Source organism: Protopterus annectens, chromosome 1.part0 (assembly GCF_019279795.1).
Source record: "Protopterus annectens isolate FY-2018-M chromosome 1.part0, PAN1.0, whole genome shotgun sequence".
Classification (NCBI taxonomy): Eukaryota; Metazoa; Chordata; order Ceratodontiformes; family Protopteridae; genus Protopterus; species Protopterus annectens.
The window spans coordinates 737,104,110-737,121,815 of NC_056725.1; the positions used below are offsets into that span (position 1 = coordinate 737,104,110).

The 17,706-nt window shown below is 38.1% G+C and overlaps 1 protein-coding gene across 1 annotated transcript in view; it reads left to right on the top strand.

Moving 5' to 3' along the window:
- The window catches only part of TGFB1 (transforming growth factor beta 1), a 210,032-nt gene that overhangs the window by 48,303 nt on the left and 144,023 nt on the right, over positions 1-17,706 (top strand). The window contains exon 2 of the mRNA XM_044062705.1: positions 17,167-17,327. Within this exon, the coding sequence (XP_043918640.1) occupies positions 17,167-17,327 (161 nt within the window). The remainder of the gene's footprint in view (positions 1-17,166; positions 17,328-17,706) is intronic.

The following is a 17,706-nucleotide window of genomic DNA, read 5'->3' on the forward strand; positions in this document are numbered from 1 at the left end:
CATTGGGGACCTTGTGATTTAACAATGATACGCATGACTCTTTTGCTTGTCTTGTCTAAATGTATTCATTTATTTACTTTTTCCGCCTGCATTAGTTCAACTAACAATGGCATATTTTGTGAAGAAACACAGCTGGTACTTACAGTGACTTAGAGAACTTTAATAAGTACATCTGGAAAATGCTCCAACTGTTCTAGATAAGTGTAATGGCACTTTTTATGGGCACTTAAGCTACCATCAGCTCAGGCAAATAGGACCTTGGTTTAAGGATTCACATGCAGGACATTACCTCAGGAGTATGGCAACACCTTTATGGTATACTACAGTGTTACTAGTGCAAAGGAATTCAAGCAACTTTTGAGGATATAGAAACAGTAGACTTCTGATATTACAAAATCAAACACGGCTGTAAATAAGTGTTTTATGATCGATTTTTAAATAGGTTTCCAGTTGTATTTCTATTTCAGATAATATTCATTAGAAATTAACAGGAGACACTCTGTCATTTATGACATTGTGTTATGTCTAAGGGTTTGAGGCAGATCCCATCATATTAAGGTGTTTTCTCCATGTAGAGGATACATAAAGTACGGCACCATTAAAGAGGAGAATTTGCTACACTACACAAACTGGTCATCTATTTCCTGATATATTATTGTATACTTTTTGTGAATGTCTTCACTTCAGAGATTGTCACTTGACGTGTGTTGTTAAAAAGGCATCAAGGATGCTCATTAAAATAAGTATTCCTTATGTTCTGTCATTGAATTATTCTGGAAATTCATTTATTTGCCATTTCTTGACTAGCTACGTATGCTTATCAGTGGCTTATTTTCAGCCATGCACTGCCACATAGTGCAAATCATGCTTTCTGAGGTGGCGTTATATGGCCTCTGGTTGCTGTCTGTCACTACTGCTACTGATTTCTTCTGGAAGATGTTACACTGGAGTACTGTAACTGGGCCTGCTTTTGCAGGTGTACAGGTTGTTGATTATGATGGCTGGGCTATTTGCTTCTTCAGAATCATGTTGTGTAGCATCCAGGCTGCTACAAAGTACTTGCAGGCTGTAGCAAGCGCATACCACGGTGCCTCTAATATGTGTCTAGGCAGTAGAACTGGGCTTTCAGTCGGCCAAGCACCTGCTGCATTGTGTTCCTGGGTTGTGCATGAGGAGTGTTGTATTGCACTTTGGGGACAGTTTGTGGGCTTTGTATGAGCATTGACTCTAGTAGGAATCCTGCACCCCCTGTAACACAATAAGGACAGAGAGGGAGGGAGGGAGGGAGTGAGGGAGACATGCATAGCTACTGTCTGTGGCTGCAGATCCATGCATATACCTGTATGAATACACTTACTCAGTATGTTGCCCTGTGCAGGATGCAGTAATACAGATGACTTATATGCCATACGTGGAGTTTACAGGCACTGCTAGAGAGCAGTGCTAACACAATGATAGCCTTTCGTGTCACTGTACCACAGTCTGTGGACATTCTCTTGACACAAGTGTGCAGTCTATGCCTTCCAGCACTTTGTGGAGGTACATGGTGTCACAGAAGCCACACATGGTGGTGGCTCTCTTCTCTAACATGTAGGAGAAACAGATGTGCTTATCCATGCATCAGTAATTTATTGAGTAGTATCTATGGGTACTCTATAAGCTGGTGTCTATGATATATTGAATGTGTCCTCTGTTTGTCTCTAAAATATCCCTGTTGGTAGAATGGTAAGTGCTACACATACATTGGAATCCCCAGGTATGGGAGGTTCACATGTTCCTCTTGATCCAGTATGTGGGCTGTACAGGTTATTCAGTGCCCATAGAATGTCTTGGACCATACAAAACATTTTGGAACTGACAGTTTATCCGCTGATTAGATGTTCTCCTATGTTGGTACAGTTTTTCACTAGAGTTGCCTGCCACCGTGTCACCTTCCAGGGTACTCAAAGTGGTGTTTACATTTATCAGATGCTGCGGCTGTGTGACAGCAGCTTCTGCTGCTCCAAAAATGTTCACTAAATGAAAGTCTGCATGTTTTGGCATGCTTTTTCTCTTTGTAATTAGACACAACTACTTGAGTGACTTTATGCCGGGCAGCCTGAATTGCAGCCCCACTTTCAGCCATCTTCATTTTCTTATTTTAGTTCCTTGTTTTACATTTGTTAACAGGGATTAACAAAGTAAGCAGAAATACATTTTCAGTGGTAGCCCAGGCAGAAATGCTCCAAGGGGAAAGTTACAGTAAATAATACAGTGAGAAACAAATAAATTGACAACCATAATTTGGAATAATAATACATACACAGGTAACATAATTTGACACATACATTTAGAATGAGTATGAAATGGTAACTTATGTTGACATTAAATAATCATATATACAACATTGGTGCCAAGGTCATCTTAAGAGGATTAAAGACTGTAAAACTGTTAAAGAAGGAGTGAAAAGTCGAGGAAAGAGAGAGAAATATTTATGAGGAAAATAATGACAACAAACATCAACACTTAAAAGAAGGTAGTATGTCAGGTACAGAAACAGCACTAGCTGGTAATGAATCCTGATATCAGGTGGGATGGAGTTTCACATTTTAACTGAATAAAGAAAGTTACATTCATTTGCATCTCATTTTGTACGCGGTCCTGTGCTGCTTCATTTGCATATCAGTATATGTTCATTTGCATAGCCATCTTTTCCCATGCCATTTTGTCTTATTATTTTATAAGTGCTTTATAAGTTCTTATTTTCACTAGAATCCTGAACTGCATGCTTTGTAAACTGACAAATAATACTGGCCCAGATGTCTAAATCTGTGCCTTTGTATAATTGTGCTGTTTAATGTTAAAATAACAGAATATTAACACTAAAATAAAGGTCAGAGTTAGTTGTCTGAGGTTCACCAAAAGACTGAAGAAAATGTTATCCAAAATGCAGTTGTATTTTGCAAAAATTATGAAAAAAGTAGATACCTGGTAATCTTTTTCCTTTTCTGCAGCTTGTGTTAATCATGTACGTCACTAATCATATATTCTGTCATACATATATGTTTTTATTATGAAAGGGCTTGTTTACATGTCTCTACACTTATCCACAGCATCCTGTCCCAGCTGTCGGACATCATCATTACTTGGCACAGTGGGTTACGACTATGAGCTGTGGTTAGAAGCCATTGTTTCCAATTATTTTCAAACCATCATTTTACCTAAGCTATATTTATTAATGTTGGTTAGATAAAAATATTTTTTAAACATGCAGAGCCTGACCTGTATGGTTTTAATACAATGTACTTGTTTTTGTACAACTTACTGTCACATTTTCCAGGCAAATAAACTTATAAGGGTTAACTATCAGTAACAAATTACCGGTTTATTATTATCTTTATTTTATTTATTGTTAGGGAACTGGACCATGAGGACCCTATTTGAGCCACAATTTGTTACAGAAATTATACTCTGGATAATAGTTGTCCAGAAACAACAACAGTATATGAAATTAGGAGTAAATATACAGTAACACAGAAATACACAATGCTGTTTAACAATAGAACAGTCAGTACTATAAAGTTAAATTTTGGAGCAGAATAAGTGGATCCAGCTGTAGATTAACTCCATAATATGGAGTTAGAATTCAATTGACCAGGTAACTGAACCCACATGGTTTCAGGGGTCATCATCATCTAAAAGGTGCAGGTTTAGTGCCCTAATTATATGTGAATGGATAGGAAGAGCCTTTATGTAATATGGAAGAAAATTCCATGTTTCTGCTGCAAGAATTGAAAAGGCTCTTGAGGCACACTCCAGGGGCTATGGTGGAGTCAGTAGATTAAAAGTTGTACTGGAAGTTGAACTATGTTTTCAGTGCAATGGCTGCTGTCTGTGAATTCTGGGTTGAGGTTTGCAATGTTCCAAGTTAAACACTTAATCAGTTAAAGTGAAGATCACTACTGTTCAGTAATTAAAACGCAAACTTTATTTTCAACAGAGCATAGCAATCATGTTCTGTTTAAGTGGCAACAGTTACAAGATGCCAGTTGGTTGCTTTGCACTATCTGGAGCTTCAAAGCACTTTGCTTCAGGACCCTGCAAAATAGTAGCACAACAAATTACATGGTAGGCTTCCTTTGCTTCTCTGAAGAGGAAATTGTCTAAATTTTGGCAGGATGTTAGTAGTGCTGGCTCTGGTGACACGTTTGTTTATTTTCAAAGACAGTCTTAAGAAAGATGTCAGTTAGCAATAGCAGTGCTGTGCAGGTAATATGACCTTTTCTGAAGTTGTGTCTTCAGTTCCTCAACTGGCTATAGGGTTCAGCTCAAGTTTTGAATTGTGTAGAGATATTCTAAAATCTTTGACATGGGACACACCAGAGAGATGGATCAGAAAGTTTTAGTTGTAAGACCCTTTCTGTGGTATGTTACTTTTCCATAAATGTGGAGAAATGCCTGATGAAAGCACAGTGTTTGTTATGTGCTGCAGTGGTGCTGCCTTAAAGATGTCACATATCATGGAGAATTTGGGGCAAAGCTGCTTTGAATGAACTTGGCTGCAATGCAGTACTTCATGTAGCCACTAGTTCACTTCGGTAATTGACACCATGGTAAGTTCCCCATCATGCTTTAGCCTGTCCTTTTATTTTTCCAGAGTTTCATTCATAAGATCAGAGCAACTTGGCTATTGATTAAAGACGTTGCCAAAAATGCCTGGCAACAATTTGGCTTCTGGCATTTCCTAGTTAAGGTAGGCTTTACTTCCCATTAGGTTGTCAGTCCTCTTCCAGATGCTATTTAGGTTTTAATCAAGATAGTTTGCCTCTGTTTAAGGAAGTTCTTTGATGTGTTCATAGGCTTTGGCAGTTATCCTTGATGAGGAAATAAAACCTGTAGTTCTCAGCACTGGAGCTGCTTTTGTATTGTTTCCAGGCTAATTCACATTTTTTGAAATGTTTGTCTAAAATGCGGAAAAATTCATGGACTTTATGGAGCTCTTGTTCCTTTGGAGCTTTTACCATTACTGGATAATATTCATCTTACAGTGTCAGCAGGATGTTGATGAAGCCTTTTGGAGCTACATTGTTGTCACTCTGGCAGTGTATAACTTTAGTCTGTCAATAGTAACTGCAGTCTTGCACAGCTAGCCATGCTGTTGTACCCTTAATGACAAGTGTTTAATTGTTTGACCTTGTTTACTGTGTGTGACAGAAAACACAGTACAGTCATCACTGTAGAAGAGGAGCTGCAACGAATGTGTGCATCCATCTGTTAGATCTGTTGGTACAGATCCCAGTATAAGGGAAGGGGTCATGGAAGGAGAGGTTTGTCTGGTGGGATTAGGTTACTGATCTACAGCACCAAAGTTAGAAAATCACTCTAATGGAAGTTGCTGAAGTTTGTGATCCCAGTTATAGTTAAAATCACTTGTTAATATCATGTTACTGCACTGTATCAATAAGTTTATGGTTGAAATGATGTTAATTGATGTCTGTAGACATGTTGGAGGTGATTGATACAACAAGCTGGGCTTAACCCTGAGCTTGCTGCACATAAGGCTTTTGGATATCAGTAATCTGGAGCACGGTCATGTTAGTCTGGTGAGCAGGAAACAAGAGGTGCATTAAGCAACTTCTTTAAAGCAATTTTCTCCTCCTGACCTTTTACTGTGCCCTAAACTTGGGAACATATGGTCACACTGAGAGTATGCAGAATAATAACATTTGGCTTGAGACGTCATTCTGAGATGCCAAATGTACCAAGTTGGATGTTCTCCATTCAGGTCTTAGGTGAACGAAATTTATTTGTAATGCTACCATCATTAACTGGGACAACACAATCCCATTTTAAATTGGTTGGTTATCTGTTGCTATTGAATGATTTTGGAATCATAGATGTTATATAAGTAAAACAAAAATAAGTAATTATGCCAGAAATTATTGGAATGTCTGATAAAAAAGCCTTTTATAGTTAATAGTTTAACATGTTAATCATTTAGGCCATCTAAACTGTGTGAGTGTTTCATCAAAATTATTGTTGCAATTAAAACATTTTCATAAGTGAAGCCATTTCTTAATCCTTTGCAGAATAAGTCTTGTGCTTCAAGTTTGATCAGGACTGGAGGAATCTGCTTGTATTTTCATTCTATATACCAAATGCATGGCTATAAACACTCACAATGTCATTTTAGACCAATGTGGTTTTCAAGGCATGCTGTCTCCTTGGTGATCAACAGATATTTCTTGGTTTCTACCCATTAATCTAGCACTGCCACACTAGTATCAATTTAAATGGGTGTGAGATGCAGACTTTTGAGACATGGCACACAATGCAAAGAAATCAGTATACAGAAAAAAACAGGGAAGAACATTTGATTGACAACTATACAGTAATACTGCAGATGTCCAGTCATACTGGTCATCATGCAGGACGCTGGTGTGCAGAGGCTAAGCAGAGGGGTTACAACGCCTGAGGAAGAGTGTTGATGTTATTCAGAGAATGCTACAGTGCCAAGCAATGCTGTTTGCAGATACTGAGGCACTTTACAATTACAGAGGTTTGCTAGCAGAACAATGTCCTTTTAGGATATTAGGAAAATACAGCTTATGATCCCACAGCTACTCTTAAAGTATACTCAGGCAAGATACGTCAACTAGCTCAACTGGCTAAACAATGAGTCACAGTACTTGATGATCTGCTGTGTTTGGGTTCTAAGCCCATTCATGTCATTTGGTGTTGGGGTTTAGTATAATGGTTAAGGTGTTTACCTCATAAACAAAATGTACAGTGTTTGATTCTCACCAAGGGAAAACTGAGTAGACTTAAAATGGTCCACAAGGGAAGGTAGGCTAGTACTTGCCTATACACCTAGAAATTAAATTACATCAGGATTCCACAATGACTGCCATATAAACCAATGTTTTGTAGCTTCTCCCATCATCTGCATTTTACACACACACACACACACACACACACACACACACACACACACACACACACACACACACACACACACACACACACACACACACATAACACACACACATCACTGAAGGTACTCATGTTTTCCTGTGCTGACCTCTGACATCACAGCACAGCAGCATTATAAACACTACTATACACAGGGGTATGGGAGGCTCTACAGGCCAGCAGAGGCATGACTTTGTTCTTTGCTGATGTCAAACACAGAATGGAAAGCCAAACAAAATGTAAAACAGCCATCTTGTGAGGTCATTCCAACATCTTCCTAAAACTGGGTCCATGATTTCATACTTGCCCCAACCTCTAGTGCAGGCCATACCAGCAAAGCAGCGGTACAAACCAGCTGGGATCCCCAACCATCCTTCTCCCCATAACTAGCAAAGCCTTTCTTCCTGCCTGAACCATCATGCACCTGATCTGCTAAGTGAACTTAGCTAACCTAAGCTATAGTTAGGGTTTATCTCTATTTGCTACCAGAACAAGCTAATACATCATTTTACAGTGCAATGCTTATACAAGAAAGCAGAAAATAAAGTGTGAACCATGAAAAAGTGTACAAAGCAAATTCATAACAGTAATCAGACTGTTAAGAATAAAATATATACATGAATACTAGGAGAAAATCTATAGAGTAGAATTGCATAAAAGGCATAGCATTTATTTGTGTGTTTCTTCTCAGAGTCAAATGTGGAGGGAATACTTCCATTGGAGGAACATGATACCTGATTTCTGCTTTAAAAAGTCTGCATCCACATCTGATGTACTTTGAAATGTCGAGGTTCAAAAACATTGACTAAAAAAAAAATGATCCAAAAGGATCAAAACACATAGCATTAAAAAAAAAAACAAAAAACACAAAAGTCATGTGCACCCCCTGCTAATTAAGTATACCAACTCCAAGATCATTCAACAGTGGGGACAGGACAAGTTCTCCAATCTACACTGTGATCTCACACAGACTTAATGCCAGCAGAATTGATCAAATGAGTTCCAATCACTTCTGCTGGGGTAAAAAAACATTCATTATTACAAATGTTCGATTATATGGATATTTTTCTGTACATCACATTATCTACGTAATATTGTATGGAAAATGTCTGTCGTTATGTATTGTAGCTGGCTATGACTGTTAGGGATTGCGGTTGTCTATATCTAGTTGTTATTATATATTGTAGCTGGCTGCCTTTTGGCCTGTGTTGTTCTACTTACCTAGCTAACAAATGGAAAATAAAATAAAGAGTCTTAAGCAATCATTCCAGCGGATGTTACCATCAATGAAAATGCAATTTTTTTTATACCATACATGGGAGGCCTGATATACAACATGACAGGCACAGAAAACCACAAGTAATAAGCTCCCTGTCATATGAATGAGAAAAGCAAAGGGCCATGCAGTACCTTCAGTCTGAGAAGAAGAATGTCTTTTAGAGAATGAAAAAGCTAACAATCCTGAATAAAGACACGATTAATCCACTGGTACATTCTGCTGTTTATCTCTCTGAATTTTCAATTTTCTTTTTATTTCCTGTTTGACTTTATTCTTTAGTTTATTTTTGCCTTGTCTACTCGGTCTGCAGTTACGCTATGAAGACAATTCTGAGCTTCATTGTGTTTTGTTCAGCATGTTTTTTCTTCAGTATACCTGTCTTTGTCCCATCCAATTTCTGAATTCCCATGGTATGCTAAAGCATCTCTCAATTGCTGTACTTTGGTCATGAGGAGTTTTAAACATAATTTTGTATTTTATCTAAACATGTGGACACCTACTATATGTACATTTACAAATTTGCTGCCAATTTTGAAACATAGACTCCCAGCTGCAGTTTTGGACAACAGCCATACTCCCAACTTACTTCAAAAACACAATACAAACCTGGTCACTTTCTTGCTCTTTCTCTGATCTGCAGTCAGAGTTGTCACTTCTTAGCTGTATTTAATGTGCTCCCTGTTACTGAAATGGCCACATACGTATTTTTAAATCAATCTGCATAACATCCTCAGTAATGATATACCCCCCAGCCAGTCCCCTGTGCAAACTAAGGGCTTCTGATACTCCATACTAGCTAAGAACTTACATTTTTATTTATTTATTTGACATTTGTTGACAGGGTTGGTCCATCTTTTTCAGTGGAGACCTGGGGAGAAAAGCTCCAGAGTTACAAAATATATGCAAGTTACAAGAATCAAAACATTTGCTAGTACACACACAAAAAAAAAAAATACCTAACAATGTAAAACAAGTATACAATGATAATACTGATTACAGATTATATACAGTGTTAGCTAGCTATGTGTATAAGGCAGGTAGTCCAGGAGAGACTTAATTTAAAGTAGAGAGAGAGGCAGCTAGTAAGGAGTGGTTGGGTAGCAGTGAAGGAGAGATAAGAGTGCAATGGTATTTGCTGACCATTCTACTGGTGAGGAGATAGATATAGTAAAGGACAGTTAGTGGTTTGAATAGGGAAAGGGTTTAGTGGGGAAGAAGGGAGAGTGAGTTTGGAAGGAGGTAATGTTAGGTACTAGTAGGAGAAAGAGAAGTGAGAGATTGGGCTGGAGAGGTGGGTTAGTCGGGGGGCTGAGAACAGAGGCAGAGTTTATTTAAGCTAAAGTGATTTCTCACAGTCTTTTTGAATAGAAGTTTGGATGTAGTGTTACGTATGTCCAGAGGGAGTTTATTCCAGTGTTTGGCGGGGTAATAGCTGTACAGGTTTTTACCTATGTTGAGTTTGGGTTTGGTTATGGTCAGAAGGTGTTGGTCAGAGCTCCGGAGTGACCTAGTTGGGGTGTAGGATGAGATGATGGGTGATATTGTGGGGCAGAATGTGGGCTGGTATAAAATGGAATGGATTATTAGGAGCCGGGAGAGATTAAGGTTGTGAGAGAGCTCTAACCATTTCAGTTTTTGTAGAGCAACACAGTGGTGAGAGGAGTAGTGAAGCTCAGCAGCAAATTTTGCTACTTTGTTAAAGGTGGATTCAAGTTTGGTCGTAAGAGAGGTCTGTAGGTTGGTGAGAATCTGAGAACCATAGAGAAGGGCTGGAAGAAGGTAGGTATGTGATAGAGCAATTTTTACTTCAGAGGAGAGAAAGGTTTTGTTTCTGTAAAGAAGGCTGAGTTTTTGGTGGGTTTTCTTGATGTTGTTAAGTACATGCTGGTCAAATTTTAGCTGGTCGTCAATGATGACCCCAAGTAGTTTAGTGTGATTATCCACTAGGGTGTGTTGTTGTGGGAGAAGATGGAGAAGTTTGATTTCAGGTGGGTCATTGTTTTGGAAGAAAGAGAAGGAGTTTGGTCTTTTTTGGGTTTAGGATTAGATGGTTTTGGTTGAGCCAGGTCTCGACAGACAAGGATTCCTGAGTTTTAGAATGGAGTATGGGAAGTGTGATGGCAATAGTGATGACTGTGGAGTCATCCGCATATTGCATTAGGGATGAGTGAGGAGCAGAGCTAGATAGCTGATTGGTGAAAATCTGTGACATACCTGGAATCCTCAGTCGAACATGATTTCAGTATACAATAAAGACAACCAAACATGTCTTCTCAAAACTTAGACCTGTTGTCTGAAGTCCATCCCTATAAACATTTACAAAAGCCCCTACAATCCTCCATTATGTACACCTGCTTCCATCACCCACTCCCTGATCTAGTATTCTACTCTTCCCTTCTCTCCTCCTCATATGTGTATCTACTCTAATGTTCTGTCTCTGTTTACCTGTACTTGTTAAACATTCATCCCTTTTCATGTCAGTGCACTTGCACTAGTTCCCTACTCCTGCTTCGTAATCCTGCATGGATTGGCTGTACCTTTACATAAGACTGAGATCATTTCACTTTCATTGCTGATTGCATTACATTGTGAATAATTTTATATTTGCTCATATTTGTAAATGTTTCTCATTTATGTAAATGGTCCTGTTAAGTTTATGTACCAAAATTATACAGCTAGTGTAACAAACTTTTTAAAGACTTGACACTGTATGTTTTGTAAATACTTGCTGTTATACAGTGACTTGAAGCTGAAAGGAATCAGTTTGACCAGGCCCCTGGCTAACAAATTAAATATGTAAAATTAAAATGTCTTATAGTGTATATTCCTTGACATGTCAGCTTTTTGGGTATTTTAAGGAAAAAGGCAATTCCGTTGTCCACTGGGAACATTTAGGTATGAAAATGACAGTAAATAAATAGAGGCTTGAAACGGAAATGATTGTTACAGAACTAATGGTCTGGACCACATCATTTTCATAGACAAGCCAAGCACCCTAGGAACAAAGAAGCCATGACTTTTACTAAAACTCAGCTGTAAACATAGCAGATACATTTGAAAGAAAACGAGTTACCAAAAGAACTTTGGTTAAAGTGTGCCCCACACAATTATTCTCATTCATTGTGACTCCAGTTTTCCTTGAAGTTGAAGGCTTCAATGAAGTACCCTGTAAGCAAACAAAGAAATGGAATTGTACAGCTGATGCATTGAGCTTGGTTTGTTATTTTAATACCTTATTTAGCAATCAGCCAGCCTGAAGTTCTTGGTGTTTTTACTTCACTGCATAACAAGAGGAAGCAGGGTTTCCTGCTTGAAAATATATTCTTGCTTGTGGAATGGTGGTGTGTGTTGTGGAAAAGGAGGGAAAGTTTAGGGGCAGCACCTATGTCCTACACTGTCTGAGTCACTACCAGAATACCCCATGAATCACATAATTTATTGGCTAAAAGCTGTAGACACCCATATGAAGCAAAATGGACGCCCGAGAATGAAAACTGTAAACACGATGTGAAAGTTTAAAACAGGCATTAAAATTAATTGTTCTGAAAGGTCTGACCAAGAGTTAATTCAAGGCACTAGTTGATCTAAAGGTCTAAAAAGTCGTACGAACTTGAAGAAAATGAACGTTTCTCCATATGGGTAGACTGATGTGACCAGTGCCATAACCACGGAGTAGTTTTGCTACTATCATAATGTACATTCCTCTAAAAATAACTTGTCATCAACATAACAACCAGCAATTTCATTAACTTCTTTTTTAAGTTTTCTTATCAGAAAAAAAAAAAAAAAAAACATTTGCACTATGTGCCTTAAATAAAACTGAATCTTTAACTTTACAAAGCATTGTTTTGTGAGTAGAGTGAACATGTCTTGGAGAAAGGAGTACTCAGTCAACAGACTTCTACAGAAATTTAAAGTAATTTATTCTATGACAAGTAGGTTTCCCTTCCTTCAATCTGCAGCCCAGAAAATAAGTATTAATATGTGTTGAAATGCAGTTGCACAAGTAGCTATTTGCTTGACTTATGACTGAACTGTAGTTTACTAAAAGTTTTGCATGGAATGAGTGCCTGTTTATGCAGACATTTTATTGGGTGTACCCAAGAAACAGATTCCCTTCCTACGCTTATTCCTTCATGACTTCTTTTCCTTCCCTTGTCCTATGTCTTCAAGGCTGCTTTGTTCCACTGTCTCCTAATAATGCACCATACTCATATGATGTTCTTACCTTTTTTCTGGGCCAGTTTGTGTATAACAGATTCTCTGCATCTTGTCATCAGATGTCTGCCTTCATCCTGTGAACATTTTGTTAATGGTTCACTGCAATTTCTATGAAAGGATATGTTACTTTTTGTGTGCTATTAAATTTGGACAAAGTATTTGCCAGACTCGTTTGCATCAGCTGCTGCTCTTATACAGATTGTTCTGCTGCTTACTACCCCTGATGGTTGCCTTTACAATTGCCCTTTTGTGTAATACTTTAGAATTAATTTGGGGGATAATTGTAACTCTCCGATCCTTTTCTTTCACAGCCCACACTAGGGCTATCTTCTTTACTATTCACATGCTTCGTGGTCCCCATGTCAAAGTGCATTTTTGCACCAAATCTTGTCTGACTGTTATTTCTTCACATTTGCTATCATGACATAATCTCTGTACAGACTGACTATTCCCTCTACAACTGCTGTACCTCTCTTAGTATCGTCAGTAAACAGGTTGACTTTACCTTGAAGCCTAGCGTGATTTGTGATATATGTTAAACTTTGATCCTGTTATTCATCCCTGTGTTCCTAATGTTATATCTGACACAGATGCACTAAGCGTTGATCCTAGTATTGAATCCTGAGTTCCCAGACTGATATCAGATACAGATATGCTAATATTCAGTGCTAACACCAAAGCCCGAATTCCTTCTTGGTGTAATATCTGACATAGTCTATGCTAAGCTTTGATCTAACATTGACACCTGAGTACCTCCACTGGTTAGACTCCTGCTCCTGGACTGCCACAATTTGTTTCCTTGACACTTCTTGGAAAGCCTACAGCACTTTGCCTTCCTTTTTATGTGTCCCAACCCCAGAATGAGGCCATTACAAAAGAGTAATGCACTCCTGCTTATGCCTAATTACTTATAGGAGATAGGTGTAAATAAATAAATAAATATATATAGTTATAAACACACACACACACACACACACACACACACACACACACACACACATAGATGTATGTCACAAGATTGACTCTTCAGAAAGTCAAACTCCACATGGTTAAAACTATATGTTTGACTTTCCAAAGGTGGAAAAAAACCCAAAACAACAAAAAATCTACATTTTTGCAGGATGACAGGCCACCTCACCTTGCATCTTGTTTTATATCAACTCCAAAACTGAACTACAGTGAAGAAAAGAGTAAGTTTCCCTGTCCCCACTGTGCCGCGATCTCCATACAAATGCTTTGAATTTTTGGAAAGTTGAACATATGTATGTATCGACCATACATATGTTCAACTTTCTGAAGACTCAGTCGTCTGGAGGAGACATTTATTTTTATGGACAGTAAATACATACCGGAAAGAAATCAAAGTGAATAAATCAAGTTGCAATGGTATAAAGTCAAATGAGTTGCATACAAAATGCAGCATTCATAGGTTCATATGTTCATTGGTTCATAGGTTCATATAAAACTACCTTTTAATCATACCTCACAACCTCAGTGCAAGAAATCTGGACAAAGCCTAAAATAACAGGGGGACAAAGGCCCAAAATAGGGACAGATTTTAACTATTGATATTATAATCTTAAGAAGTTGCTAGAATAACAGATTTTGAGTTAAAATGCATTTTCTGATGCATATACTGTAACATTTGAAACTCAAATGTATGTCATTATTTGGTGACTTAAAATATCAGTGATTTTCCAGAAAACCACACATTTTATGATGAACATGTCAAAGATATGAGGCAAAATCTGGACATTTTGTGAACATCTGGACAGTTGAGAGATATGCCTTTTATATATGTAAAAAAGTAGAGCGTTCATAATAGAAAAATTAGGTGGTACAGTTGTAGCAGCAGTTGCTAATTTTTCATGACATGTTGTACTGTATGTTTAACATCAAACACCAACTACTGGAAGCTGAATATTATCTAAGTCTGTGTTTTGTTTGTTTATTTCAGAATATTGAACAACTACAGTACAACAAATATATACTTTCTAATAGTCAGTGCAAAGTAATAGCAGTATTGGAATAACTACAGAAGTTGTTAGAAATGGTATATTAACTGGGACAGGAATCACTTCATCAGCAATTGAGAAAGTATAAGACACCACTCAGTGGTCAGTTATGTCAGAGGCATCTGCTCTGGGGACAGTGTAAGACACCAGTATATGGTGTGTTTGACAGTTGTCTGCAGTGGGGATTGACCAGTTTTGTCTGGGTGCCTGTACACCAGGATATGGTCAGGATACGGTCAGCTATGTAGGAGACATCAACTGTGGAATCAGTGTAAGACACCAGTATATGGTCAGTTATGTCAGAGATGTCTGCAATGCAGACAGTGTAAGAAACCATTTCATGGCCAGTTATGTCACAGGTTTCTGCAATGGAAACAGTGTGAGACACCAGTACATGGTCAGTTGTACCATAGGCATCTGCACTGGAAAGAATGTAAAATAGCAAGGTATGGCCAGTTTTATTTGGATGGCTGTACATCAGTGTATGGTCAGTTATGTTAAAGCATCTGCAGTGGGAAAAGTGTAAGGCAGCAGGGTATGACCAGTTTTGTTGGGCTGGCTGTAAACCAATATATGGTGAGTTATGTCTAAGGCATCTGCAATGGGCACAGTGTAAGACAGCAGGGCATGACCAGTTTTGTTGGGCTGGCTGTAAACCAGTAGATGGTAAGTTATGTCAAAGATGTCTACACTGGTAACAGTGAAAGACAGCAGAGTATGACCAGTTTTGTCTGTATGATTGTACACCAGGATATGGTCAGTTTTGCCCTTGTGCCCATACTGCAGCACCAAATGATGACCAGGTTAACTGGGCCTATTTTGGGCCATGGCTAAACATATGCAGCTAGAAGGTATCTAATGTGGTTCAGTGATGCATTTACCCTGTTGCACTAGGCCATCATTCACTGATTTGTGGTATGGGGACTTCACAAAGCCTACTGTACTAATTTTGTTAGGGAGTGTCACAGTCTGGGGCCTAAAAAGAGTTGAAGTAAGTTAAAAAAAGACAGAAGATGACCTGTGCAGGGAACCTGATCTATTAATTGGCAAAGGTAATAAGCAGTTTACATATCTTATAAAACTTTACTCTTGGACAGAATAAAAAAAACTGCTATTGGTCAAGAGGGACCAGTTTAGAGTCATTCCTTGTGGTGGTAAACATCTGCAGAAAATTTGCATTGTCCTGGCTCATTCACATTTTGCCAAGTGAGATAAAACATAGTTTGCACCTCCAGTGCAGAGGAAGGCTGACTTTGGAACAGGTTTCAAAATAATGCTGACTTGTTGCTGAAGGGGAGGGCTATGACCCTAATGGGGGCCATGGAACTTGCTATACCTTTCACCAAACTGGCTAGAGCTATGGTACGCTTTCTGTAGTGGGTGCATACAGAAACAGGTTCATGGTGTCTGGCACCATTGCACACCACACTTGGGGAGGGTGGTCTGGACGGAAGGCCTTCAGAAAAATCTTAGTGATAATATAATAGCTGGTCATCAGTGCCTGTTAACTCCATTTACCTTCCTTCAGTTGAAGATGTGGGCAGTTGCAGCTTGGTGACAGACTATTAAATAGAATAAAACAGGAGCTAGATTAGGGCATTTGTTAGAAGACCAGTTGTATAATGCCAAAAACAGATAAGGATAAATTGCTCTTTATAGACTAGGTGTGTCACATAGTATTGGAACATAACTGTTTCATATGGTTTATGTTTTACTCAGTCAATACCTAACTTTAACAACATTTGTATCACTGAAGCACATTGTCTTTCTTTACTTTTGTTTAGCACAGGAAGTAAGCATTGCTGCCTTACAGGATTTGCTTCTCCAGTTAGTTGCTTGGCTAGGGTGTTTTTTATGTACAGTGTGCACATCTTTTCTGTGCCACAAGGGTTTTACCTGGTGCTTCAGATTCATTCCCACAGCCTAAAGATTTGATGGAGGTGAATGGAAAGCCTTGAATTTTCCTGCAGATGTGTGTCATTTGTGTTTGTGTTTGTGTTTATGTTTATGCCCTGAGGGTCTAGTACTGAGCTCTGGATTAATTCACAGACTTGTAAATAGTGAATACTGGGATAGTCTTCAGTTTACCAATGACTCTAAATTAGATGCTATGACTTTTACCTCAACAAGTGGTTTGGGTTAAGAAAATAAATGAATGGATGGATTATTTACTTTCACCAGATACCTCCCTGTACAGTTATAAGTTTGATAATGGCACTAAAGCATGCTGCAATAGAAACCTGCATTATTTTACAAACTATAGTTTGTCAAGTTATATTCAATTTATAAAAATCTCTTTTGAGAATGTCTTAACTTCTATATAACTGTTTTAAATCACAAAAGTATGATGGATTGCATTCTGAAAAAAAATGCATAGCAACAAAAATGGCTACTCTGGTTACATATTATGTAGTTACATTGTGGTGTAGCTGCAATATTGAAGTAGTTCAGAAAACTGAGTATTGCATGAAGCATATTATTAGATCTTGAATGGCTATTGACGACCACAGAGCTGGAAGGCTGTGCAGGGATACATTGTTTTACTTTGTTGCCTTGAATACTGCAGCATATTTGTGGAATGTATTTAGAAGTGTCATCATCAGGCGTAACTAGGATAAGAAAGAGGTTACAGGAAGGAAGCAACAAGGTAGCATGGCGAAGAGGTAATTACTTATATATATTTTTTAATTTTTACTTTAGTTCCAGATCGCAAGGAGTTATACAAAATAATCCAGTTTAACGTTACCGAAATAAAAGCGAACATAACCAGTGAGTCATTGCTTCATCATGCAGAACTGAGATTTCAGCAGCTTAAGTCAGATTCTGATGCCGTCACTGAACAAAGGGTAGAACTGTACCAGGTATGTTTTTATGTTTTTAGTTTTATTGGCCAGAATGATGTGTTTCCTTATTGTGTATTAAGGTGTTGCATTATTAGATGGAAAGGAATTCCGCAGAAAATCCCTCAAGAACTGTTCCACATATCGCACTACTTTAATAAAATAAATCCATATGCATGACAGCTTGCCATTTATTTATTTATTGACATTTGTTTACCGGGAAAGTCCACTGGGCCAATAGAACCCGTTTTCAGTGGAGACCTGGGGAGAAAAACTCCACAAGGCAGTTAGTATAACAGTACATACAATTCAAAACAATTAGTAGATACAAGAAGAATTAACAAAAACAGACAGTATTATACAAAAGTAGAAAAATAAGCATATAAACATAATGATATTT